The 27,884-nt window shown below is 41.6% G+C and overlaps 1 protein-coding gene and 1 non-coding gene across 2 annotated transcripts in view; one reads left to right on the top strand and one right to left on the bottom strand.

The window, feature by feature from the left end:
* rasal1 (RAS protein activator like 1) overlaps positions 1-27,884 on the bottom strand; it is a 214,354-nt gene that overhangs the window by 88,009 nt on the left and 98,461 nt on the right. The window contains exons 14-16 of the mRNA XM_076270677.1: positions 15,522-15,659; positions 4,384-4,528; positions 1,574-1,746 (exon numbers count right to left, since the gene is read on the bottom strand). Coding sequence (XP_076126792.1) covers positions 1,574-1,746; positions 4,384-4,528; positions 15,522-15,659 — 456 coding nt within the window. The remainder of the gene's footprint in view (positions 1-1,573; positions 1,747-4,383; positions 4,529-15,521; positions 15,660-27,884) is intronic.
* LOC143106954 (U2 spliceosomal RNA) lies at positions 169-359 on the top strand. Its single transcript, XR_012983749.1, has one exon. It is a non-coding gene; the product is annotated as a U2 spliceosomal RNA (small nuclear RNA).

Below are 27,884 nucleotides of genomic sequence, written 5' to 3' on the forward strand. Positions count from 1 at the left end.
ATGCTACACAAGTGCATTGGGAACAGACAAGCTAGCCTACATAATGCTACACAAGTGCATTGGGAACAGACAGGCTAGCCTACATAATGCTACACAAGCTAGCCTACATAATGCTACACAATGCGAACAGACTCTAGCCTACATAATGCTACACAAGCTAGCCTACACATCGCTTCTCGGCCTTTTGGCTAAGATCAAGTGTAGTATCTGTTCTTATCAGTTTAATATCTGATACGTCCTCTACCCGAGGACTATATATTAATCTGATTTTTGGAACAGGGAGACGGAAGAGGGGCTTGCTCCGTCCGCTCCACGCATCGACCCGGTATTGCAGTGACTCCAGGAACGGTGCACATCCCTTAAGGGGGCAGCCGTGGCCCACTGGTTAGCACTCTGGACTTGTAACCGGAGGGTTGCCGGTTCGAGCCCCGACCAGTGGGTCGCGGCTGAAGTGGCCTTGAGCAAGGCACCTAACCCATCACTGCTCCCCGAGCGCCGCCACTGTAGCAGGCAGCTCACTGCGCCGGGATTAGTGTGTGCTTCACCTCACTGTGTGTTCACTGTGTGCTGTTTGTGTTTCACTAATTCACGATTGGGTTAAATGCAGAGTCCAAATTTCCCTCACGGGATCAAAAAAGTATATATACTTATACTTACTATACTTACATAATGCTACACAAGCGCATTGTGAACAGACAGGCTAGCCTACATAATACTACACAAGCTAGCCTACATAATGCTACACAAGTGCATTGGGAACAGACAGGCTAGCCTACATAATGCTACACAAGTGCATTGGGAACAGACAGGCTAGCCTACATAATGCTACACAAGCGCATTGTGAACAGACAGGCTAGCCTACATAATGCTACACAAGCTAGCCTACATAATGCTACACAAGTGCATTGGAAACAGACAGGCTAGCCTACATAATGCTACACAAGTGCATTGGGAACAGACAGGCTAGCCTGTAACCTGTAGCCTGTAAAGTATCTATCTATCTATTTATCTAGCCTACATAATGCTACACAAGCGCAGTCGTGAAGAATTGCGGGAGTCGGGAGAATTCCCAGTCGATGGTAACGTTTTGCGGTCAGCATAGGTGAGCTTAAAGGGAAACTTGGCAGGATTAGCTACATTTCCCCCTCTGCTGGAGAAGTTGTGCATTACGCTATTTCAAAATGTGAAAAAAGTAACAATAAAGCACATAGATTTGTTTACAAGCTAGAGAAACGGTTAGCATAAGTTCGGCAGAACAAAGTGGATGTTAGATTTAAACGATTTAAAACGAGTTTCTTGTTTCTCACTTCTCTTACTTGGACAGTAGTCTCAATGTTGCAAGGTTGGCTTCCGCCTGGGGATGCTAGGAGGAGCGGGGAAAATCACCATTTTCACCGTAACAGATCATTTAACCATCCAAATGATTTCTAAACAGGTTTATTAAGTTGAAATAGTTGCCCTTTAAAACAGGCATGATATCGTTGTTTGTATTTATTACTGCGCAATCACAACCCCTTTACTCTCACTCCCTGCTTCTGTGTGTGTGTGTGTGTGTGTGTGTGTGTGCTCTAACCTGCCAGTCGGGTGTCTTGGCGTAGGACAGCGTCTCACTGCTGAGCCAGAAGTAGCGTTTCTTGAAGGCGAAGCGTTTGAGCAGCTGAGGACCCTCAGCCTTGTGCTTGTGCAGGAACCCCTCCTTCACCGTCACACACGGCAGGAACATCGCTCGCTGGGGCACCTCCGCTACTGACACAGGGGGAGAGAAGGAGGGGGGGGGGAGAGAGAGAGAGAGAGAGAGAGAGAGAGAGAGAGAGAGAGAGGGAGAGAGAGAGGGAGGGAGGGAGGAAAATAAAGAGGGAGAGAGAGAGAGAGGGAGAGAGAGAGAGAGGGAGGAAAATAAAGAGGGAGAGAGAGAGCAGGAGAGAGAGAATAATCAAGACAGAGACTAAGAAAGATACAAACAAAGATGAGGAACACAACATATGTTCAGACAGACAGACATATTGTCTCTTCTAACAACAATAAGTAGAAAGAAAGAAAGAAGTACACATTTTCCCCTGTTCCCCATTTTTACCTTATAGTAGTAATGGAGAATGGACACAAGGGGGAGCTCTAAAACAACTTCAGTTACAACTGAGGGGTATTTCTCCATTACTTTATGACATTATCAGAAGGACACTGAGTGTGTGTGTGTGTGTTTGTGGGTTTTTTTTTTTTTGGGGGGGGGGGTGCACACCTGTATGTGTGTGTGTGTGTGTGTGTGTGTGTGTGTCAGGCTTGTGCAAAATTCAGAATTTATTTGAGAATGACTCAATTCTTGAATTTTAATTGAGGTAAAAAAAAAAATCAAGTTAAAAGGAATGAAAGGAAGTAGAACTGAAAATGAATATACATAATTTAAGGGTAGTGTTTAACAATAAATCTTCACAATATATGTCAGATATGATTGCATCAAACACACAACTTATTAGTGATGCACCGATGTGAAAATTGTGTGAAAATTGATACCGATAACCGATACTGATAATATTGCTGTTATGGTCGATACCGATATTTACCGATGTCGATATATCTGTATAGAAAACACATTTTTATGATAATCAAATAAAGAGCTATTTTCCAAAACGCATTTTTTAAAATAACATTTCAATAGCCTACCTTAGAACACCAGAGGATTACAATATAATATATAATATAATACAGTGTTTCCCAAACTTTTTTTCTGGCGACCCACTTTTTAAAAATGACAGACCATCGCGACCCATTTCACTTCAAATCTACCCTGCAACCACCAATATTGTTTTAGGCCACAGGTTCTCCAACTTTTCTATGCCTCCCCCAACCATACATTGCTATAGGATCCCTGCTTTGAACACGGTTGTGTTGCATTTTGAGCACCATCAGCGTGAAAAGTTGGAAATGACTACTGAAAAGATACGTTTTAATGAGAGTAGGGAATTTTTCCCATGTTGTGCAGTCGTCATTCGTCAGCATAGTAAGCTGTTCCTGTATTTCTAAAAAAAAAAATTGTAGGCTACGTTGCGTTGCAGACAAATGGGTCCATAACACTGTGGACGTCAATTCCAATGTAAACAGCAAATAACTCAAGTCGTTATATTGTATTGTTGTATTATATTATATTGTATAGTCGTTATATCAGAACAAGAGGCGTTTGAGCAATAGCCGGAAGAATGCGCCTTTACTTTGGAGTTAGCGAGGTAGAAAACGAGAGGAATAGTGTTTAAAATGCACATTTAAATTGTAGACTAAAATGCACTGTTGTGCATTTTAAATCAGAAATAAGAATGTGAGGAGGTTGCTATTAACTTTAAAGATTGCATCTGCAATCGAAACTGTATGCAAATGTAATGGCCTTATGTCCGGTCTATGGATGTCTGCTTTAGTTGACAGCGCGGTCACTAGATTTGAATCGGTAAAGTTGAGGAGCTGGTATCTATTAATGTTCGTGCAAATAGGCGGATTCATGTCCCTTGCAGTTTGCAACTGCGAGGTACATGGCAGGCGCCCCACAGAACGGTTTCATTTTGAAAGGTAGATATCCATGCTGGCACCCCCTCTGTGATGCGTTCGTCCCCCAGTTTCATGCGCCAGTTTCATGAGCTTTTATGACAAAACCGTGACTGTGGTAGTTAACAATCTACATCCTAATAGAAAACTGTTAGCTTTCCTGGTATCAAATGACAAATGATATCAGTTAGGCCTATAACACAACATAAATTGTGCTGGCGACCCAAATAAAATCTCCGACCCAGACTTTGGGAAACACTGATATAATATATCTGTATTATTTATATAATATAATATATAATATATCTGTATTATTTTATATCCTGATATAAAAAGAGAGAATACGGAATGTCTGATATTTATGACATCACACTTTATGCAGATTAACCTAGGCCTACTATTTATATTACAACTCTAACTCTTTAATTCAGCTGTCTGGTTGAAGCCGGGAAATGTTCAGGCCAAAATTCAGGCCATCACGGACTACAAGCCCGCGCCACAGAGCTGTGAGAGCAACATCCCTCTGCTCAACAATCTGAACCGCTTCTTTGCTCGCTTTGAAGCACAAAACAGCACTTGCCCACAGAAGACCCCTCCAGCGTGAAGAGGACACTTGCTGCTATCAACACCCGTAAAGCAGCAGGCCCAGACAACATCCCAGGTTGTGCGCTGAAGGACTGCGCTGAGGAGCTTCACAGACATCTTTAACACTTCCCTGAAGCAAGCCATCGTCCCATCATGTTTCAAAGCTGCCACCATCATATATATATTACATTTACACAGACTTTGACTTTTTACATTGAGGGATTTCAGTGTTACCATGGTTACCCTTCCACGTGACATGACATGACTTACAGTTGTCGTGGTCGACGTCTATGAGCTTGTCCAGGAAGTCTTTGACAGACGCCACGCTGCTAAGGATCATGGGATGCAGAGGGGCCATCCACTGCTCCTTCCCGTGACCCAGCTGTAGACCCAGATTACCCACACTCTGCACAGCCTGCACACACACACACACACACACATAGTCATATCATATCAGATCACCCACACTCTGCACAGCCTGCACACACACACACACACACACACACATAGTCATACCAGATCACCCACACTCTGCACAGCCTGCACACACACACACACACACACACACACACACACACATAGTCATATCAGATCACCCACACTCTGCACAGCCTGCACACACACACACACACACACACACACACATAGTCATACCAGATTACCCACACTCTGCACAGCCTGCACACACACACACACACACACACACACACACACACATAGTCATATCATATCAGATCACCCACACTCTGCACAGCCTGCACACACACACACACGCATAGTCATACCAGATTCCGGTTCCGGCGCCGTCAAGTGTGGCAGCCTACTCAGCAGCTCTGTGTCTTAGTGTTTGTTTCTACGTCTTTTGTTTACTTTTTACTTCGTACATTTTTGGATTACACACTTTGAGGAGTGTTTTTATTCTATCCTATGGATACGGACATATTACAACGCTCCAGCGACAGCAAGCTTGTGTACACAAGGAACCAGCTGATCGCACTACGACGGAACGCTGGCTGTGTTCGCGACAACATTCCAGAGGAACTGTGGTGCTTTCGGGGTTGCAGAGCGGGAGTAAAAGTGAAGACGAGGCGTCGGGAGAAGAAGTGGAGATACAAGCCCTCAGTTCCATCGATTGTGATGGGAAACGTGAACTCACTGGCTAATAAGTCTGACGAACTGGATGCCCTGGTAAGAAACCAGAAGTTGTACAGGGAATGTAGTTTGTTATGCTTTACGGAGACGTGGCTAACAAGCCATATCCCCACTTCTAACGTTGAGCTGCCTGGCTTCAGTGTAGCTCGTTTGGACAGAGACTGTAAACTTTCTGGCAAAAAGTAGGGAGGCGGACTGGTGCTGTACATTAACAATAGATGGACTTGTAACAGTAAAGGAGACTGTATGCTGTAAGGATGTGGAGTTATTAGCGGTTAGTCTCCGTCCGTACTACATGCCGAGGGAGTTCTCGCACGCAATTGCTGTCTGTGTTTACGTTCCACCTCAAGCTCTCCAGGATACAGCGTGTGACGTCATCCACTCCACAATCTTAAGGCTTCAAACTCAACACACTGATGCCTTTTTTGTGATCTCTGGCGACTTCAATCACATAACACTGGATTCCACACTCACAAATGTTTACCAGTATGTTGACTGCCCTACAAGGAAAAACAGGACAATAGACCTCTTGTATGCAAACATGAGGGATGCATACAGTGCAAACCCCCTCCCCCCACTGGGGAAGTCAGACCACAACCTCATTCATCTCCAGCCAATGTACAAGCCCAAAGTACAGAGGCTACCAGTTGCCACACGCACCTTCAGGAAGTGGACACCCGAAGTGGATGAGGCTCTGAGAGACTGCATCGAGTGTACTGACTAGAGTGTGTTGCAGAATGGAGAGGACTTGGAGGAGGTCACACAGTGCACAACTGACTACCTGAACTTCTGCATGGACATTGTTGTTCCCACCAGAACTGTACGCTGCTTTCCCAACAACAAGCCTTGGATAACCAGCAATGTCAAGACCCTTCTTAACAGGAAAAAGATGGCGTTCAGAGAGGGGGACATGGCAGAGCTGAGGCGCGTGCAAGGGGAACTCAAATTCATGCTGAAAGAAGCTAAGGAGGATTACAGAAAGAAGGTGGAACAGAAGCTGCAGGAAAACAACTTGAAGGAGACATGGGACTGCATGAAGGTTATCACTGGCCTGAAGAAGAACAGCAGCTCTGTGGAGGGGGACCTGGACTGGGCGAACCAGTTGAAACACTTCTACAACAGGTTTGACTGCCCTGCTCCAGCTCCAATGGCGGTGGTCTGTCCAGCAAGTAGCAAGACGCGTGAAAACCTTTATTTTCTTTGATTTGAAAGTGTGTTATCCCTGCTGAAAAAAACAGCTAGAAACCAGCTTATGCTGGTTGCTGGTAGCTGGTTTTAGCTGGTCTTTGCTGGTTTTCTTCCAGCTGTTGCTGGTCTTTGCTGGTGTACCTGGTTGGGCCACCAGCTGGATATGCTGGCGTGACCTCTGAGGAAGCTGGTCATGCTGGTTTGACCAGCCTGTCTTGTGGGATACAGCTGGTGCAAGATGGTCATGCTGGTGACCAGCCTGCCAAGCTTGACATTGTTGGTGTAAGATGGTCATGCTGGTTTGACCAACATAAGCTGGCACAACCAGTTAAACCAGCAGTGTAGACGAGCAACACCAGCTAAAATTACCAGCTTGAGGTGGTACGACAAGCAAAACCAGCTGATTACCATCGTCAGGTGGGTAAACCAGCTGAAGGTATGTTTTCGCAAGAGATTTGCTGGTCTAGCTGGTCAACCATCATAGGGTGGTCAAACAAGCTGGTCAACAAGCTGGTCAACCAGCAAACCACCTTTAGCTGGTCAGGCTGTTTTTTTCAGTAGGGATGTTATATTCTGTCTGCAAGGGTAGATGTGGTTTATTTAGACGTTTTATAGTAAAGTGAAACCGTGTGTTTGGATTGTTTGGAGCCACGCACCGCTGGCGAGCCGCCCACATTAGGAAGAACCATCGGATCATCATCACGTTGCATCCACAAGATTCATCTACAATCCAGAGGAGAACAACAACTCTTTCATCGGATCTGCGGCAGGACTTTGTAAAGCCTTCGGTATTGTCGCTGCAAGAGCATTCTTTTGGACTTTGATTTGCGGTAAGCGTGGACTCGTTGAAAACGAAACTTAACTCATCTCCTGCCACGTTTCTCACGTGGATCTCGCTGGACTGCTCCGCTGGTCGCTAGCAAGGTTAAATTCATTGACTGTTTTACACTGTCCATAATTGAACTGCATTGTTTACTGAAAGAACTGATTAGCGTTTATACTTGATACTTGATACTACACGTGCATAGCCTTAATGTTATGCTGAACAGTGAATGTTTTGTTGATATTTGATGGTATTACTCCTTTTGCATGTCAGTGCTAAACTGTTTTGATTTTGTTCTGAACTCGCTAAACCTAGCAGCTCACTGGTTTAGATATAAACAATAGGATATTAATACCTGATTCTAAAATAGGCCTGTAGATTAAAAGCATTTGTTGCCATTGATAACCAACAGTGATATTATTGAATTTAGCACTTAATGCTATTGATAATTAGATATTACTGAATTGTAATTCCATAGAATCAAAGTACGTACTCAACTTAAACTTAGATAAAATAAGACTATTGTTTAAAGTTTAGCTTAATCTAAACTAAATGCTACAAATGCATAATTACATCTTATAACCAAAATAAGAATTTATGTTAATTGCATTAAAATAGAATTTAAAAGAAACGGAGTTAACTCTAAATAGAAACCAAATCAATTTAAAAAGCAATTTAAAAGTAACTTTAAATCGAATTTGATACTCTTTGAATTAAATAAGTTAAGATTGAACTGTTTGACCCTTATTACCTTATTAAGAAGAGGTAATTACTATAATACTTGAAAGTGTATTGAAAGTATTTGAAGCACTTCATTCTAATTCTTTATATTGTCTGTCTAAATGTCTCATGTGGTACCAATTTATGTTTATTACTCTTTTTCTACTTAAATATAAACAAGCCGTCATTTCAAACTTACTTGATGGTCTGTGGTGTGTCTGATTATTATTTTGCTGTTATTACTGTTTTAACTACTACTACTCCCTACGAGCCTAGACACTGGTCCTAACATAACATTACTTATCTACTACTCGAGGTAAGTGTTACACACTGAAGCACATCTTCAACTGGAGTCTACGTCTCGGACAAGTTCCCACACTGTGGAAGACATCATGTCTTACCCCTGTCCCTAAGAAGCCACACCCTAGTGAGCTTAATGACTACAGACCTGTCGCTCTTACATCACATGTGATGAAGACAATGGAGCGATTGGTTTTAGGCATGCTCAGACCCCAGGTACGCCATGCACTAGACCCGCTACAGTTTGCATACCAGGAGAAAGATCACTTATCTTCTACACAGGACACATTCTCACCTGGACAAGGGGAAAAGTGCTGTGAGAATCATGTTCTTTGATTTCTCAAGTGCTTTTAACACCATCCAGCCCCTCAGATTGGGAGACAAGCTCTTGCAGATGGGTGTGGACGCTCACCTGGTAACCTGGATTACAGATTACCTGACCGAGCGACCACAGTTCGTCAGACTGAAGAACTGTCTCTCTGACACTGTGATCTGCAGCACCGGAGCGCCACAGGGAACTGTGCTCTCTCCAGTCCTGTTCACCCTGTACACATCTGACTTCTGCTACAACACCGAGTCATGCCACATGCAGAAGTTTTCTGATGATACTGCAATTGTGGGGTGTATCAGGAACGGGCAGGTGGAGGAGTATAGGAGCCTGGTGGAGGACTTTGTGCAATGGTGCAAACTCAATCATCTTCAACTTAACACTTCAAAGACCAAGGAGATGGTGGTGGATTTCCGCAGGTCTAAGCCCACTCTGCTACCAGTCCACATTGATGGGGTCAATGTGGAGGTGGTTAGCACCTACAAATATCAGGGTTCGTACACCTATTCCAAGATCAAATTCAAGCACTTTTCAAGCACTTTCAAGGTCAATTTTCAAGCTTTTCCAGCACTTTACAGCAGTGGCAAATTACATTATACGAATATACTAACTCAAAATGATTTTCACTTTTTTATCATTTAAAGATGGTTTTAACAGACAAAATTGTGTTTCTTAATAGCAGGAAAAGAAATGAAAGGAAAACTTGTCATGTGTCACCTGTCTGGAAGTAGACTTTGCTTGCTATCTAACTGGCTGAGTCAATATACCAAAAAAAAAAAAAAAAAACATTACAAAAATAAATAAAATAGGAAAAGAAAATAATCACCCAACAAATAACTATTCTTTGCTGAATATGTGAACTCAAACTAATGTTAAGGCTGCTCTTTCATGACAGTCAAGACTGATTATGTCTCTTTTTTGCCTACAACGGCTTGCAGACAGGCCTACATTTGTTATCATGAGCTACCAACCAGTAGGCTAGCAATGCGGAGATGTGACGTTGGGTGACGTAAAGATGACTGAGTTGTCATATAATTGGATAAATTTAACTTCTTGCCAAAAGGCACGATATGCACATATGCATGGTGTTTTAATGTCTTTCCACTTGTAGGGCCGAGGTCATGGGTGTTGATAGAAATGTTGCCCCCCGCGAAATACTATGGGGGTCCGGGGGCATGCCCCCAAGGATGAAAAAATTTAAAAATAACCCCTTAAATGATGACTTATGGTGAATATTGCGGAAACTAATAGATACATTTACATAAATATAATTTATACATTATAGCATAAATCACACTTAGAAATACAGCCTATTAGGCATATGGTACATTTATAAAAGAGCAAAGTAGCCTATATATGCCTATGAAAGACTTAACCATAGAGGGCTGTAATGTAAAGGCTATCATGATCATTTTGCCGTATGACGTAGAAACATTTGTTCAGTTTATAACATGTTTTGTTTATAACTTAAACCAACACACTTTTCCACAATATTCTACTTTTTAGATGCACCTGTATATTTCAAGAGCATTTTCTCCAATTGGTTTTGAGGATATTTATACTGATCTCTGCTCCATCTTTATTTAAGAATGCTCTGCTTCTCCTCATCAGAGTAGTGAATGTTGCATTTATAAATTGCAGGGTCATAGGCTGCGGAGCTTGTACCTTCTGACACAGTGAGTGTCACATCTTGTCTCTCACTCACTTGTGAGGGCCCTTTGCCTATTATTTCCCTCCCGTCTCCTAACTCTTTCTCCTCATTTCCACCTTTCTGCCTGATTTCCCTTCTCCTGTCTCCTGTGTAAATAACTGACCGATAATCAATATCATGCTTAGATAATATCCATATAAATATCTACTATTATCTACTATCTAGGCTACTATCAGTGCAGGTTAGCTAGCTGCAACTCCACTGAATTTCAGCATAACATTTTGAGTAGGCATTTGTTCAGGTCTGACTATTATTTATTTTGGACAATGGATTTGTGGGTATTGAAGTTTATTTGAGCTGCGTGAGACACTGTGTTGGGTCGATAGTTAGGACATAGCTCCGCGATAGCAGTCAACTCTACTTTCGTTTTGACATGTCAGAGGTATATCTACCAACTACGTGTTGCGTGACGCTGCGTTGATGCAAGGATAATGGTCTTGTAGGCTATTTTTAGTTAATGAATAAAACGAAATTTGAAGAAAGAAAGGTGACCTCTATGGTAGATACAGCCATAGACATGACTGGTGCGGTTTTGCATTCACATGCCATAAAGTTTCGTCTCCCTCTTCAACCTAACTTTTTCCTTGTCTTCCAATGATTGGAGCTAAGTAGCCTATTCAATAATATGTTAGCTTTAATGGCGACCTAGCTAGCAATGCATCTGTAAGACCCTAGGCCTACATGATTTCTGTTCAGCAGTCCAAATTAGCTGTTTTCTAACCAACGCTCATTGAAACAGCAACCTCACTTCATGTTGATGGTCATCTCCGACTGTGTGCAGGGGGGCGTTGTCACGCATGAAAACAGACTGGCAGATCAGTCACATAGCCTACGCAGATCGGTGCGCAACCGAGGACCATGGCGGAGAAGTATTAATTTTAAACTCTCCGACGTTCTGCATCTAATAAGCTAACTATTCCGTCAGATAGTTATTTGTGTCAAAAGAAATACACTTACAATTTTAAGCATTTTCAAGCACTTTATCCGAAATGCAAGCACTTTTCAAACCTTGAAAACGCAACATTAAAATTCAAGCATTTTCAAGGATTTCAAGCACCCGTACGAACCCTGAAATATCTGGGTCTCCACCTGGACAATAAACTGGACTGGTCAGCCAACACTGATGCACTCTACAAGAAAGGGCAGAGCAGGCTGTACTTCCTGAGGAGGCTGCGGTCCTTCAATGTGTGCAGTAAGCTCCTCAGGATGTTCTACCAGTCTGTTGTTGCCAGTGTCCTCTTCTATGCAGTAGTGTGTTGGGGAGGAAGCACAAGGAAGAAGGACGCGGGGCGAATTGACAGGCTGGTAAGGAAAGCTGGCTCTCTAGTGGGAGCTGAACTGGAGTGCATCACTTCACTATCTGACAAAAGGACCCTGAACAAACTGATCAACATCTTGGACAATGAGTGTCACCCACTCCACAGCACCATTGTTAAGCAGAAGAGCCTGATCAGCTGGAGACTTCGCTCACTGCCTTGCACAACGGACAGACTGAGAAAGTCATTTGTCCCCAGGGCCACTGAACTGTTCAATGCCTCACTTAAGGGAAGAGGAGAGATAGACTTCTCTGCATAGTCTGTCTGCCTCTTCACCCCCTCCATGTTTGGTACTGTCTGTCCACTAGCCACTTGTACCACTGTCTTTATGCCTCACTGTTTGCGTGCTATATTAGCACATTAGCACATATGCATAACCCCCCCCCCCCCCCTCCATGCCACAGCCGAACTGTGGCCACACTTATACATTTTCTTAAATAGTTAAATATATAGATATATAGACTTTACTTTACTTCTGCATTGTTGCACTGTTGGACTTACTCATTTGCACTATCACCATGACCACTACCACTATCACCATTGCACTACCACCATGACACTCATTCGCACAGAGCACCTTAGAGCACCTTACCATACCTTACTATGCACAGAGAATCACAGGCTCAGTCCCTGCCTCAGTCATTGCAAGCGCCTCTGATTGATTAATCACCACTATGTGGATACTGTTTTTAGAATGACTTAGATTAAGTGTTAGTTAGTATAATTTGTATTTTTGTAATTTGTATTTTAGTATATTTTTATATATTGTATTAAGTGTTAGTATAATTTGTATTTTAGTATATTTAGCATATTCTTTATCTTCTACTGTCCTTATTGCTTAGTTGTGTTTTTATATTATATACTTTAATTACTCTTTCTGATGTTAAATATGCATATGGGCCTATTTTTGGGATTTTGCCCGAAATTGCACAGCGTCTATTGTAATAGCTCCTGTGTCCTCATACTGTGACCTATCATCAAATGCCTGGTATCCCCTGAAAGCTGAGACCTTGTAGAATTTTTAGAAACTGTCAGAATGACTCTGTTATGTACTGTCAAGGTGCTACAGTAGCTGGAATATTGCTTTTTCTTTCAGGCGGTTATGTAAATCCCTGGAAATGGCCACATTTCAGATGTGAAAGTCCCTAAAATGGCCACTGAAACACATCAGAGGCCCACTCCCAGGTGTTGTGAAGATAAATATCTAAGGAAATGTTTGTACAATGAAGTATGACCCCTTTAGAGCCATTTTTGTGTGGAAATGCTCAGCTGGTTCAACCTCCACGTTCTTCTTCTTTGCCTGTCTTTTCGGCATGTTTTCTGCTTTCTTCTTCTTCAAAAGATCCAAATGATCCTTGAATTTACCCTTGGGGATCAATAAAGTATCTATCTATCTATCTAACTGTAAAAATTGCGACTGTATTCCTCTGACGAGCCGGTCGTACTAGTAAGCTATCGTTATGCACAACGAAGGTGGACTCAATTTCCCAGAGTTCCCCTCACCGGAGGTGGTTGTACCATACGTCATTCGAAAGGTCTACTCGTTGGCTACAAGACGATCTTTGAACCATCCTCGTAGCTTGTCATAGGCCAGAGCTATTGTCAATCAAAGCTAACTTATCCTTTAGGCAGCTCGCATGGCTATCATGCTTCTAACACGTGTTTCTCGACAACGGTACGTCACACAAAGTTGTCACTGGTGTCTACGTACTCAGGAGAGCTTCCTGAACACGCTGAGTGGTGTGAATCCCGGCGATACATAGGATAAGTATACGAACTATGTGGTTTTCTGTCAGAGAAAAGTTATCGTTTGTTTTTTTACAAACTAAACGGTACTGTTTGGGTGGAATTATGCATCTTCTAAACGTAATGTCGACAAAACAAGGTGGATATTCGGATTCTCGTGCTTCTTGTGAACAGTATGACACCAAGCATGTTGGGGTAGCCTGAAGCCCGGGATGTACACAAAGGCTGTAATGTGAGGAGACACGGTGGTGGTGGGGGCATTTGGAAACGTGACTAGTGACACAAATTGTAGGTTTTAGCCGTTCGGGATGGGTTTCATTCAGTCGACACGGATCTCAAATGAATCCTGAGGCTCATGGCTTTCCAATGGTGTATGCCATGACTATGTAGCTAGCACAATGACTCGGCTACGATATACTTTACATTGAGATTAGTGATTGAACGAGTGATTTGGGTCGATACCGACCCTGTGCTATGCAGAACAGGTTAAAGAATGTGTTTGTGTTGTATGTATGCTGCTGAGACCTTGAATTTCCCCTAGGGATCAATAAAGTATCTATCTATCTATCTATCTATCTATCGATTACCCACACTCTGCACAGCCTGCACACACACACACACACACACACACACAGTCATACCAGATTAGTAAGTATGTGGTATATTAGGTATTTTGCCAGCTAATTTAGATGTAGTAATTACGAGGTATTTACGTAAGTTTTGGTATATTAGGTCATTACCACAGGTAACATGAGGGTAAGTACAGAGAAACTACATGTGAAATACTAAGAAACACCTAAACTATTACCAATACATTAATTACACAGCATTATTGGATAATTATTACAGGTAAGTACAGAGAAACACCTAAACTATTACCAATACATTAATTACACAGCATTAATGGATAATTACTACAGGTAAGTACAGAGAAACTACCTAAACTATTACCAATACATTAATTCCACAGCATTATTGGATAATTACTACAGGTAAGTACAGAGAAACTACCTAAACTATTACCAATACATTAATTACACAGCATTATTGGATAATTACTACAGGTAAGTACAGAGAAACTACCTAAACTATTACCAATACATTAATTACACAGCATTATTGGATAATTACTACAGGTAACACGAGGGTAAGTACAGAGAAACTACAGAAACAAATACCAAGAACAACGTCCACTATTACCCATTTACTTCTATTAAGAACCATGTAGTTTTGAGCGGTTTAATGAAATGTATTACAACTTCTCTGGTATGTAGTTGTGAGAGGTTTAAGATGGTATGTAGTTGTCAGAGGTTTAAGCTGGTATGTATTTGTGAGAGGTTTAAACTGGTATGTAGTTGTGAGCGGTTTAAGATGGTATGTAGTTGTGAGCAGTTTAAGATGGTATGTAGTTGTGAGAGATTTAATCTGGTACATGTATGTAGTTGTGAGAGGTTTAAACTGGTATTTGTGAGAGGTTTAATCTGGTACATGTATGTAGTTGTGAGAGGTTTAAGCTGGTATGTAGTTGTGAGAGATTTAATCTGGTACATGTATGTAGTTGTGAGAGGTTTAAGCTGGTATGTAGTTGTGAGCGGTTTAAGATGGTATGTAGTTGTGAGAGGTTTTAGCTGGCAATAACTCAAAATGGGAGCAGCCGTGGCCTACTGGTTAGCGCTTCGGACTTGTAACCGGAGGGTTGCAAGGCACCTAACCCCTCACTGCTCCCCGAGCGCCGCTGTAGTTGCAGGCAGCTCACTGCGCCGGGATTAGTGTGTGCTTCACCTCACTGTGTGTTCACTGTGTGCTGAGTGTGTTTCACTAATTCACGGATTGGGATAAATGCAGAGACCAAATTTTCCTCACGGGATCAAAAGAGTATATAATATATATATAAGAGTAAAGCAATCTCAAAACACTAATGATGTTACTCATGTAACTAATAACGACCCCAATACTGTACACTGTACATAGCAAGTAGTTGGCAAATAGATAGGCTATTATTAATGCTGAATATTTATGTGTGTGTGTGTGTGTGTGTATGAATGTGTGTGTGTGTGTGTGTGTGTGTGTGTATGAATGTGTGTGTGTGTATGTCGATGTGTATGAATGTGTGTGTGTGTGTACTTTTGCCAGCAGCAACAGTGTTCGGCTGGTGCGTGTGTCGGCATGGTGATCTCTCAGGTGGAAGAGTTTGGGGGTGAGGATGGCTGGAGCGAAGAAACGCAGAAAGAAGAAACCACTGATGGACAAATACTTTACATCCTGGATACGGAGAGAAGAGAGACAGAGAGAGAGATACTTTACATCCTGGATATGGAGAGAAGAAAGGAGAGAGAGAGAGATACTTTACATCCTGGATACGGAGAGAAGAGAGAGAGATACTTTACATCCTGGATACGGAGAGAAGAAAGGAGAAAGAGAGAGAAAAAAACAGGGAGAAAAAGAGGAAATATATAGGGAGAGAGAAGAAAAGGATTAATGCAGGGAAAGATACAGAAACACACACACACACACACACACACACACACACACACAGTTAGTGCAAAGAGAAGTGGGGACATCCTGGCACAGCCCTACTGGAAACTTCACAGCTAGCTAATACAGCTAATACAGCTAATACAGCTAGCTCGTACGGCTAGCTAATACAGCTAATACAGCTAATACAGCTAGCACATACAGCTAATACGGCTAGCAAATACAGCTAGCGAATACGGCTAATACAGCTAGCAATACAACCTAGCAAATACAGTTAGCAAATACAGCTAGCTCATACGGCTAGCCAATACAGCTAATACAGCTAGCAATACTACCTAGCAAATACAGCTACCAAATACGCCCAGTTTTTACAGCTAGCAAATACGCCCAGTTTTCACAGCTAGCAAATACGCCCAGTCATTCAATTGTGTGACGTCAATATTAAAGCGCTATACTCTGGGGGCATGTCCGTGAGCTCCCATTTACATGTCCACAGAGTGTAGCACTGTAGCTGCCTGGCTGCAAAATTATTTTTTTATTAGTGGGTTTGATCCAGCAAGCCCACTATTGTTCTTCTTAAGTTTTCTTATTATTAGTGGGTTTGATCCAGCAAGCCCACTATTGTTCTTCTTAAGTTTTCTTCTTATTATTAGTGGGTTTGATCCAGCAAGCCCACAGCATGGCTTGCGGAGCAAGCCCACTATTGTTCTTCTTAAGTTTTCTTATTATTAGTGGGTTTGATCCAGCAAGCCCACTATTGTTCTTCTTAAGTTTTCTTATTATTAGTGGGTTTGATCCAGCAAGCCCACTATTGTTCTTCTTAAGTTTTCTTATTAGTGGGTTTGATCCAGCAAGACCACAGCATGGCTTTGCCATGCTGTGGGCTTGCGGAGCAAGCCCACTATTGTTCTTCTTAAGTTTTCTTATTAGTGGGTTTGATCCAGCAAGCCCACTATTGTTCTTCTTAAGTTTACTTTATTAGTGGGTTTGATCCAGCAAGCCCACTATTGTTCTTCTTAAGTTTACTTATTATTAAGTGTGCTTGCAAAGCAGCACACTTATTGTTCTTCTTAAGTTTTCTTCTTATTATTATTCCCGTCTCCCTAATTTTTTCCAGCTCCTGTGCCTAGGCCCTTTGAGACACAGACACCGTTCCAACTTTAAAACGTCCGGGCAGTACCGGTGTAACTTGCTCGAGAAGATGACGTCAAGTGGGCGTGTCGTTCGTCCGCCATATTGGATTGAATAGAAAGCGAAACTAAATTTTCACAGGTCACAAATTTGGTCCGAACGCCACGAAACTTGACGTACATCATCATTGGACCAAGCCTCACAAAAGTTACTAGAAGGATTTTTGATTTTCGAAAGCGTTTGCCCGTCACAGCCAAACGAAATCGGCGGCGAAGCTCCGAAACAGGAAGTCGTCCATATCACAGGAACACTGTCACATATCGATACCAAATTTTGTATATGAACTGGGGACTCCAGTGTGAGGGTGCATAAGCTAAAAAAAAAAAAGAAATATTCCAAAAGTTTCCATCATTTGGCAAACCACCCACAGGTATTTGGTAACTCTCCCCATTCACCTTTACACCATTGACCTTCTATCACAACGCCTTCCGAGTATACTCAATCAATGCCTCTGGGTATCCACAATGTCTCCAGGCAACCTTGCCCAACCATGAAATCCTTGCTCTGCCATGGGATAGTATGGACTTACGAACTGAAATAGCAAGGAGAACGGTAGCTATATATAGCTTACATAATAGAGTTGTTTTCACATTGACGGTATTCAAATTAAATTTTTCATTATTGTTACATATCATGATGGGAGAGTATTATTAAAAATGTTACAAGTATGCAAATGCATATGTTTACGGGCATTTAGGTTTTACTGTGTTGTTTTGTTGTAAAGACATGCAAGGCATTCTGGGCCATGTAATAGACAAACAGTGGTCGGCAGCGTTAACTTGATTTCCATACGTATTAATATGAATAGGTGTTTCTGTAAACCTAGGGACAATAAACAGCTATCTCTGTTACAAAAACGAGCTGGTAATCGCTCATTGAAGAGGGAACTATGATAAAAAGATTTTTTTCCTCAAAGCATGGATTTGACGACAGTACAAGCAGGAAATACCTTGAAAAGACTCTCCGTTTATTTGATGTTGCCATAGCAACGCAGCCTTCAGAGCAAAGATTCTAGAAGAGCTTCAGGGAGACACGTTTTGAGTTCGTGGCCAAGTACCTAAAATATCGGTTTCCATGTGTATGTGCTGGATGGCGTGCTTCCTTTATGAAAGTAAGTGTTTTATAGAGTTACAGACATAATGAGTCATGTTGTAGTGGTCAACATAAATGTGCCCCTTCTGTTATTAGAATGCTAAGCGGAGATTTAAAACCATTCATTTCTTGTGTGGCTAGAAGCTAGCTAGCTATGTCAGGGAGGAGATGTTGCTGTAACGTTAACGTTATGAGATGTATGTTGCTTGATATGCTTGTACTCGTAACTTCGTCACTCGTAACTTTAGGACTCCTATTTTTTTTTACTAAGAGTAATTCAGGAAGAATTTTAGCCCTAAGTAGCGCCTGAGTCTGTGACAGCTTAAGCGAGGACTCCTAATAAGACCGATTCACAAACAATGTTTTGTGGTGGCATTTCACGTCGCGATGTTTTGAAATGCGTCTAACAATCACGAGGGAACAATTTTGCATTGTAGGCATAATAACTAAGGGATGCAGTAACACCACCAACAACAACCAAAACTAGCCTACTCATTGTTTACATGTACATTAAATGTAACGTTTCATTGTGAATCAAATTAAAAGATTCTCCTCTTTGCAAACGTTGGCATAGGCATATGGTGACAGATTAATTTAATAATGCTGCTGTATGAATCACGGTAAGCACGAATGAAGTGGCCACTTCTTAATGGGACTCACTGTATGGAAGTAGGCTAAGTAAAATAGAGATGTTTAAAATAAGATAAAGTTAGGATATGCCCGCTTGACAACGGCAGAGATAACTGTGGCCTTTGGCCATAGCAACCATCCATTTAGAACGACTGGCCTTCATAGCAACCAAGGATCTTAGCTGTGATTCATGTAGCTACAGTATGCATGCAATGTGATGCAAAGTATAGAAAGGTGATGAAATATACAGAGACAGGTCAAGAAATATAGTGCAATGTAGACAGTAGTATACAGTTGATTTACAGAAGGTGGTTTAGAGTAATATGAATTAAATATAAATATGTGCAGTGTATTAGCAGTTATCTCATACAATAAGTAGAATAATGCATGTAGATGTAGCAGTAACAGTATAATAGTAGAAATAATAATATAGATATAGGCAGTGTATTAACAGAATATAATAAAACAGAATAATTATGGATATTCAATTTGACAAATATATAACAGAAATGTACATAACATACAGCTATGTGCAGTGTGGAAACAGTGTCATTGTAGTGCAGAAACAACAACTTAAGAGTAATAAGAATAAGTCTATGTGCAGGATGAATAGTATGAAGATCAGTAGAATAACTATGTATAAATGTAATTACAGTAGGCCTATGTACATTTGTAAATAAATAGAAAACTATGGGTGAGAGGGATAAATTAATTTTATTTAATCGTAAAAGTAAATTGCATTCAATTAAATTGCAATTAAAAATCTTTCCAGTAGGCTTTAATGTCACGCAAAAAGTACAACCAAAGCTGAGCTTGATCAACTACAACGTCTAAAGAACCAGAACTTCAGTGTAGTTTTTTGCTGGGTCCCAGGCCATGTTGGTCTGAGGGGAAATGAGAAAGCGGACAGTGCTGCTAAGCAAGTCCTCAATGAAGAAGTCACAGATGTCAAATCCGTGCCCCAGACCTTAAACCTATACTGAACTCTTACATCACAGATAAGTGGCAATCTGAATGGGATTAATGTACCAACATCAAGCAAGGAATGGGAATTTTGGCACGTTTTCATGATCCACTGGGTCGTTATGGGCCACACAAAATACGGTGTTGCTTTAAAATAAATCAGTGAAAAAGTATCCTGACAAACAAGCAGCATTTGAATTCCTTAGTCATATTTCATCGTTTCAATTCTTCTAGGTTACCTGATAGCCCAGTTTGAGAGGTGCAAGACACGTGACATTATTTATTTTTGCAGCTAATCACTGCTGTTGTTTTATTTTATTGATTTGATCTTAGTCATAGAAGCTAAATTCAAAGGCAGGCCACAGGTAAAATCCAACGAGCCGCATTCACCCCGCAAGTCAATAGTTGAATAGCCCTCTCCTAGAGCTTTTGCGGTATTGCCACTGCTCCAACACTGAAAGGCACTGATAGAATGCTTGGATCAAGGCAGGTTCAGCATAGCGTATGCCACTGTCTGCTCATGTTGGTGACCGGACCAGGGCAAGCACACTTTTGCAGTTCCCGCCGGAAATGCAGTCTAGTTATTATTAGTGGGTTTGATCCAGCAAGCCCACAGCATGGCAAGCACAGCTTTGCCATGCTGTGGGCTTGCGGAGCAAGCCCACTATTGTTCTTCTTAAGTTTTCTTATTATTAGTGGGTTTGATCCAGCAAGCCCACTATTGTTCTTCTTAAGTTTACTTTATTAGTGGGTTTGATCCAGCAAGCCCACTATTGTTCTTCTTAAGTTTTCTTATTAGTGGGTTTGATCCAGCAAGCCCACAGCATGGCAAGCACAGCTTTGCCATGCTGTGGGCTTGCGGAGCAAGCCCACTATTGTTCTTCTTAAGTTTACTTATTATTAGTGGGTTTGATCCAGCAAGCCCACAGCATGGCTTTGCCATGCTGTGGGCTTGCGGAGCAAGCCCACTATTGTTCTTCTTAAGTTTACTTATTATTAGTGGGTTTGATCCAGCAAGCCCACAGCATGGCTGAAAGCCATGCTGTGGGCTTGCGGAGCAAGCCCACTATTGTTCTTCTTAAGTTTTCTTATTATTAGTGGGTTTGATCCAGCAAGCCCACAGCATGGCAAGCACAGCTTTGCCATGCTGTGGGCTTGCGGAGCAAGCCCACTATTGTTCTTCTTAAGTTTTCTTATTATTATTATTATATCTTCCTATTCACCCACTTTTTGGCCGAACTACTGCTCCTAGACCGTTTGAGCTATCGACGCGGTTCGAACTCCAAAAATTCAGGCCCGAACCGGTGTAACTTGCTTGTTGATTTCGTGTCGCTGGCCCTTGTCGTTTTCGCGGTATTCCCGTTTTTCTGCGTTTTTTGGGCCCATTGAAATGAATGGCGGAATGTTCAGAATTCAAATTTCGATTGTGACATCACAGCTCTAATTGCTTAAGCTTGCACCTGGAAGAGTTCTAAGCCACCTGGCAGAGCTATAATGGGCTGGGCTGGGCTGTCTGTGTATATGAAGGTGTGTGCATGTAACTTTTGACCCGTATGTCCGATTTTCATAAATGAGGTACCGTTGGAATCCTTGGATAAGGCCGAGTTCCATGCCCCTGATCAAACCCACTCTTGCAGTTCCTCGGAACCGCAATTCTAGTTATTATATCTTCCTATTCACCCACTTTTTGGCCGAACTACTGCTCCTAGACCGTTTGAGCTATCGACGCGGTTCGAACTCCAAAAATTCAGGCCCGAACCGGTGTAACTTGCTTGTTGATTTCGTGTCGCTGGCCCTTGTCGTTTTCGCGGTATTCCCGTTTTTCTGCGTTTTTTGGGCCCATTGAAATGAATGGCGGAATGTTCAGAATTCAAATTTCGATTGTGACATCACAGCTCTAATTGCTTAAGCTTGCACCTGGAAGAGTTCTAAGCCACCTGGCAGAGCTATAATGGGCTGGGCTGGGCTGTCTGTGTATATGAAGGTGTGTGCATGTAACTTTTGACCCGTATGTCCGATTTTCATAAATGAGGTACCGTTGGAATCCTTGGATAAGGCCGAGTTCCATGCCCCTGATCGATCAAACCCACTCTTGCAGTTCCTCGGAACCGCAATTCTAGTTATTATTATTATTATATCTTCCTATAAGCCCACTTTTTGGCCGAACTACTGCTCCTAGACCGTTTGAGCTATCGACGCGGTTCGAACTCCAAAAATTCAGGCCCGAACCGGTGTAACTTGCTTGTTGCTTTCGTGTCGCTGGCCCTTGTCGTTTTCGCGGTATTCCCGTTTTTCGGCGTTTTTGGGCCCCATTGAAATCAATGGCGGAATGCTGGGGCTTTATGACATCACAGCACCTCATTACTTGCACCTGGTAGAGCTCTGCTGCTAGAGTTGATTACTTGCACCTGGCAGAGTTCTAAGCCATCTGGCAATGTCTAATGGGCTGGGCTGGGCTGTCTGTGTATATGAAGGTGTGTGCATGTAACTTTTGACCAGTATGTCCGATTTTCATGAATGAGGTACCGTTGGAATCCTTGAATGAAGCCCAGTTAAGTGTAAAGGTAATGTAAAAAAAGATGAGACAGCGCGAAGCGCTGTCTCATCTTTTTTTTAAAGCCAAACCATGTTGATTCAGGTCATTAAAAAAAATATATATATATTTTCCAAATCCATTCAGCCCAGTTCAATGCCTTGCCAGCACTAAGTGTAAAGGTCATGTAAAGCCAAACCATGTTCATATAGGTCATTAAAAAAATAAATAAATACAGTATTTCACCAATCCATTCAGCCCAGTCCTATACCCAGCTAGCTCCATTTGAACTTAGTCATGTGTACAGTTGTATTGATTATTACATTGAGAAACACACTTTCATACAGATATCATGCATATCCACGCAGCATTACTAATCAAGTTACTCGCCCAGCAAGAAGTCCACAATCAATTCAATTGTCTTGCCACGATCTGTGGAGCTTACAGACAACGTTAAATTACTAAAGGTTCTGTATGCTATTTAAAGCCGACCTAACGCTGAGTCCCTTCTAGACGGTGTGTTGCAATGCATTCTGGGTGCTGTGCTGTGATTCGACGGCTCGTCACCTGACCCACCAAACAACAACTCTCTGGGATGTGGCAAATATCGCGTAAAAACCTTGTTGCCGGAACAACAGGGAAAAGGCAACAGGATAGCAGCATGAAAGATACACAGGATACACACGGAATTTTGATGGACGTCCTTATCAGTCCATGGTCTAACTTATAAACGTGTCGGGTCAACGTCAACGATAAGTAAGTTAGGCTAACGTAAACGTTAGCTATTTGCTGTTGTCATATGCTAGTGCTATATGCTTTAGGCTACGTGATGGCCATTTATCACACTGATTTTAGGTACTACTTTTACGAGGTCTGTAGTTCTGTCAAAATGTATCTTATCGTTGAACAGACTACAGTTTTATCTTCCTTAGACTTCGTAGATGTAGTTACTACAATTTGGAAGCGAATTTCGAAGTGTAAATATGGTTTTAGTGTGTAAACAGACCAACCGCGATTTTGCAATGAAGTTAATGGAGCCTTTTATGTAGGGCTACTAGGCTACTTTCACGAAGTCTGTAGTTCTGTCAAAATGTATCTTATCTATGAACAGACTACATGATTATCTTCCTTAGACTTCGTAGATGTAGTTACTACAATTTGGAAGCGAATTTCGAAGTGTAAATATGGTTTTAGTGTGTAAACAGACCAACCGCGATTTTGCAATGAAGTTAATTGAGCCTTTTATGTAGGGCTACTAGGCTACTTTCACGAAGTCTGTAGTTCTGTCAAAATGTATCTTAACCATGTAGTATGTTCATAGATATCTTCCTTAGACTTCGTAGATGTAGTTACTACAATTTGGAAGCGAATTTCGAAGTGCAAATATGGTTTAAATGTGTAAACAAGACGCCTGATGTTTAATGTTAATGAATGGGCACAGTATTATTGTGTACAGTAATGGGCTATCAGTAGTATGTAAACAGTTCATGTGTTATGTGATTTACATAAACTAACAACAGAAATGTTAAAAGCTGGTATTGTGTTTCCTGAATTCTTACATTCAGGCATTCAAATGAAATGTAATTAAATAGCATATCAATCATGCAACAATGCAAAAACAATGAAACTAGTGTAGGCCTAATTATATTTTACATTAGTAAAGCAGTACTCTGATGTGCATGCTTTCACAAACTTTTGTAAACAATCTTAGCACTTTAAACATTGACTGTTTTGAAGTGCATGTAGGCAATATAGTATAAAAATAATAATTGTGATGTCATTACAATTTGATAGGGGTTGGGAGGAGGGGGTGGGTTCATGTAGGTGGGCCCTATGACCCCAAAGTATGCCTTGACTGGGCCTCAGGTCAAAGAAGTTTGAGAAATGCTGATGTAGACAACAAAGCAGCAAGGAGGCGTCGTGTGATCATTTAAACAAGTTTTATGAAGAGGTCGATGAGGGTGGGAAAAATCGTACATTTCTGTGCAAACTTTGCCCGCACTTCAGTCACATTGTCTTTTAAGAAAATGCAGTCCTTTTTTCGGTTCCAGCAGCCAACAACCTCAGAACTGACCCTTCAGGCCTCTCAGGAGGCGCTGGCCTTTAACCGGCAGCCAGAAGAGAGTCAGCAGAAATTTGATTGCCTTTAAAAAATCTGACTTCTTAAAAAATCTTAAACTGGCTGCATTACGTGATTATTTCTGAGATTCTGATACGTTTTTAACCATGACCTATACACAGTTCTGGTTTGAAAATGTATCTCTTAAAATAATCACTTTATGCAGTCAGCTTAAGATGGCTTACTAGCAACTAACTAATTACCCTAGCATCAACCTAGAAACCACCCCTGTAATGTCAACCTAGCGACAACCATAGCAACCAGCATAGCAACCATGTTATTTATGCGTTTTAGCTTATTGGATGTTGCGTTAATGCAGACAACTTTTGATCCGTGTGCCCGATTTTCATAAATGAGGTACCGTTGGAATCCTTGGATGAGGCCGAGTTCCGTGCCACTGATCAAACCCACTCTTGCAGTTCCTCGGAACCGCAATTCTAGTTATTATATCTTCCTATTCACCCACTTTTTGGCCGAACTACTGCTCCTAGACCGTTTGAGCTATCGACGCGGTTCGAACTCCAAAAATTCAGGCCCGAACCGATGTAACTTGCTTGTTGATTTCGTGTCACTGGCCCTTGTCGTTTTCGCGGTATTCCCGTTTTTCTGCGTTTTTTGGGCCCATTGAAATGCATGGCGGAATGTTCAGAATTCAAATTTCGATTGTGACATCACAGCTCTAATTGCTTAAGCTTGCACCTGGAAGAGTTCTAAGCCACCTGGCAGAGCTCTGATGGGCTGGGCTGGGCTGTCTGTGTATATGAAGGTGTGTGCATGTAACTTTTGACCAGTATGTCCGATTTTCATGAATGAGGTACCGTTGGAATCCTTGAATGAAGCCCAGTTCAATGCCTTGCCAGCACTAAGTGTAAAGGTCATGTAAAAAAAGAGGAGACAGCGCGAAGCGCTGTCTCCTCTTTTTTTTAAAGCCAAACCATGTTCATATAGGTCATAAAAAAAATAAATAAAGTATTTCACCAATCCATTCAGCCCAGTCCAATACCCAGCTAGCTCCATTTGAACTTCGTCATGTGTACAGTTGTATATATTATTACATTGAGAAACACACTTTCATACAGATATCATGCATATCCACGCAGCTTTACTAATCAAGTTACTCATCGTTGCCCAGCAAGAAGTCCTCAATCAATTCAATTGTCTTGCCACGATCTGTGGAGCTTACAGACAACGTTAAATTACTAGAGGTTCTGTATGCTATTTAAAGCCGACCTAACGCTGAGTCCCTTCTAGACGGTGTGTTGCAATGCATTCTGGGTGCTGTGCTGTGATTCGACGGCTCGTCACCTGACCCACCAAACAACAACTCTCTGGGATGTGGCAAATATCGCGTAAAAACCTTGTTGCCGGAACAACAGGGAAAAGGCAACAGGATAGCAGCATGAAAGATACACAGGATACACACGGAATTTTGATGGACGTCCTTATCAGTCTATGGTCTAACTTATAAACGTGTCAGGTCAACGTCAACGATAAGTAAGTTAGGCTAACGTAAACGTTAGCTATTTGCTGTTGTCATATGCTAGTGCTATATGCTTTAGGCTACGTGATGGCCATTTATCACACTGATTTTAGGTACTACTTTTACGAGGTCTGTAGTTCTGTCAAAATGTATCTTATCGTTGAACAGACTACAGTTTTATCTTCCTTAGACTTCGTAGATGTAGTTACTACAATTTGGAAGCGAATTTCGAAGTGTAAATATGGTTTTAGTGTGTAAACAGACCAACCGCGATTTTGCAATGAAGTTAATGGAGCCTTTTATGTAGGGCTACTAGGCTACTTTCACGAAGTCTGTAGTTCTGTCAAAATGTATCTTATCTATGAACAGACTACATGATTATCTTCCTTAGACTTCGTAGATGTAGTTACTACAATTTGGAAGCGAATTTCGAAGTGTAAATATGGTTTTAGTGTGTAAACAGACCAACCGCGATTTTGCAATGAAGTTAATGGAGCCTTTTATGTAGGGCTACTAGGCTACTTTCACGAAGTCTGTAGTTCTGTCAAAATGTATCTTAACCATGTAGTATGTTCATAGATATCTTCCTTAGACTTAGTAGATGTAGTTACTACAATTTGGAAGCGAATTTCGAAGTGTAAATATGGTTTTAGTGTGTAAACAGACCAACCGCGATTTTGCAATGAAGTGAATATGGAGCCTTTTATGTAGGACTACTAGGCTACTTTCACGAAGTCTGTAGTTCTGTCAAAATTGATCTTATCTATGAACAGACTACATGGTTATCTTCTTTAGACTTTGTAGATGTAGTTATTACAGTTTGGAAGCGAAATTCGAAGTGCAAATATGGTTTAAATGTGTAAACAAGACGCCTGATGTTTAATATATGTTAATGAATGGGCACAGTATTATTGTGTACAGTAATGGGCTATCAGTAGTATGTAAACAGTTCATGTGTTATGTGATTTACATAAACTAACAACAGAAATGTTAAAAGCTGGTATTGTGTTTCCTGAATTCTTACATTCAGGCATTCAAATGAAATGTAATTAAATAGCATATCAATCATGCAACAATGCAAAAACAATGAAACTAGTGTAGGCCTAATTATATTTTACATTAGTAAAGCAGTACTCTGATGTGCATGCTTTCACAAACTTTTGTGAACAATCTTAGCACTTTAAACATTGACTGTTTTGAAGTGCATGTATAGCAATATAGTATAAAAAAAATAATAATTGTGATGATATTACAATTTGATGGGGGGTGGGAGGGGGGGGTGGGTTCATGTAGGTGGGCCCTATGACCCCAAAGTATGCCTTGACTGGGCCTCAGGTCAAAGAAGTTTGAGAAAGGCTGATGTAGACGACAAAGCAGCAAGGAGGCGTCGTGTGATCATTTAAACAAGTTTTATGACAAGGTCGATGAGGGTGGGAAAAATCGTACATTTCTGTGCAAAGTTTGCCCGCACTTCAGTCACATTGTCTTTTAAGAAAATGCAGTCCATTTTTCGGTTTCAGCAGTCAACAACCTCAGAACTGACCCTTCAGGCCTCTCAGGAGGCACTGGCCTTCTAACCTAGCGACCACCTGAGCAACCAGCATGATTGCCCTAGCAACCAGCATAGCAACCACGTTATTTATGCGTTTTAGCTTATTGGATGTTGTGTTGATGCAGATAACTTTTGATCCGTGTGCCCGATTTTCATAAATGAGGTACCGTTGGAATCCTTGGATGAGGCCGAGTTCCGTGCCCCAGATCAAACCCACTCTTGCAGTTCCTCGGAACCGCAATTCTAGTTTATTTATTATTCCTGTTCACCCACTTTTTGGCCGAACTACTGCTCCTAGACCGTTTGAGCTATGGACGCGGTTCGAACTCCAAAAATTCAGGCCCGAACCGGTGTAACTTGCTTGTTAATTTCGTGTCGCTGGCCCTTGTCGTTTTCGCGGTATTCCCGTTTTTCTGCGTTTTTTGGGCCCATTGAAATGAATGGCGGAATGT

Source organism: Alosa pseudoharengus, unplaced genomic scaffold (assembly GCF_046254945.1).
Source record: "Alosa pseudoharengus isolate Yale_2024_CS ecotype anadromous, Long Island Sound unplaced genomic scaffold, YU_APseudo_1.1 YU_APseudo_1.1_scf_6, whole genome shotgun sequence".
NCBI lineage: Eukaryota > Metazoa > Chordata > Actinopteri > Clupeiformes > Clupeidae > Alosa > Alosa pseudoharengus.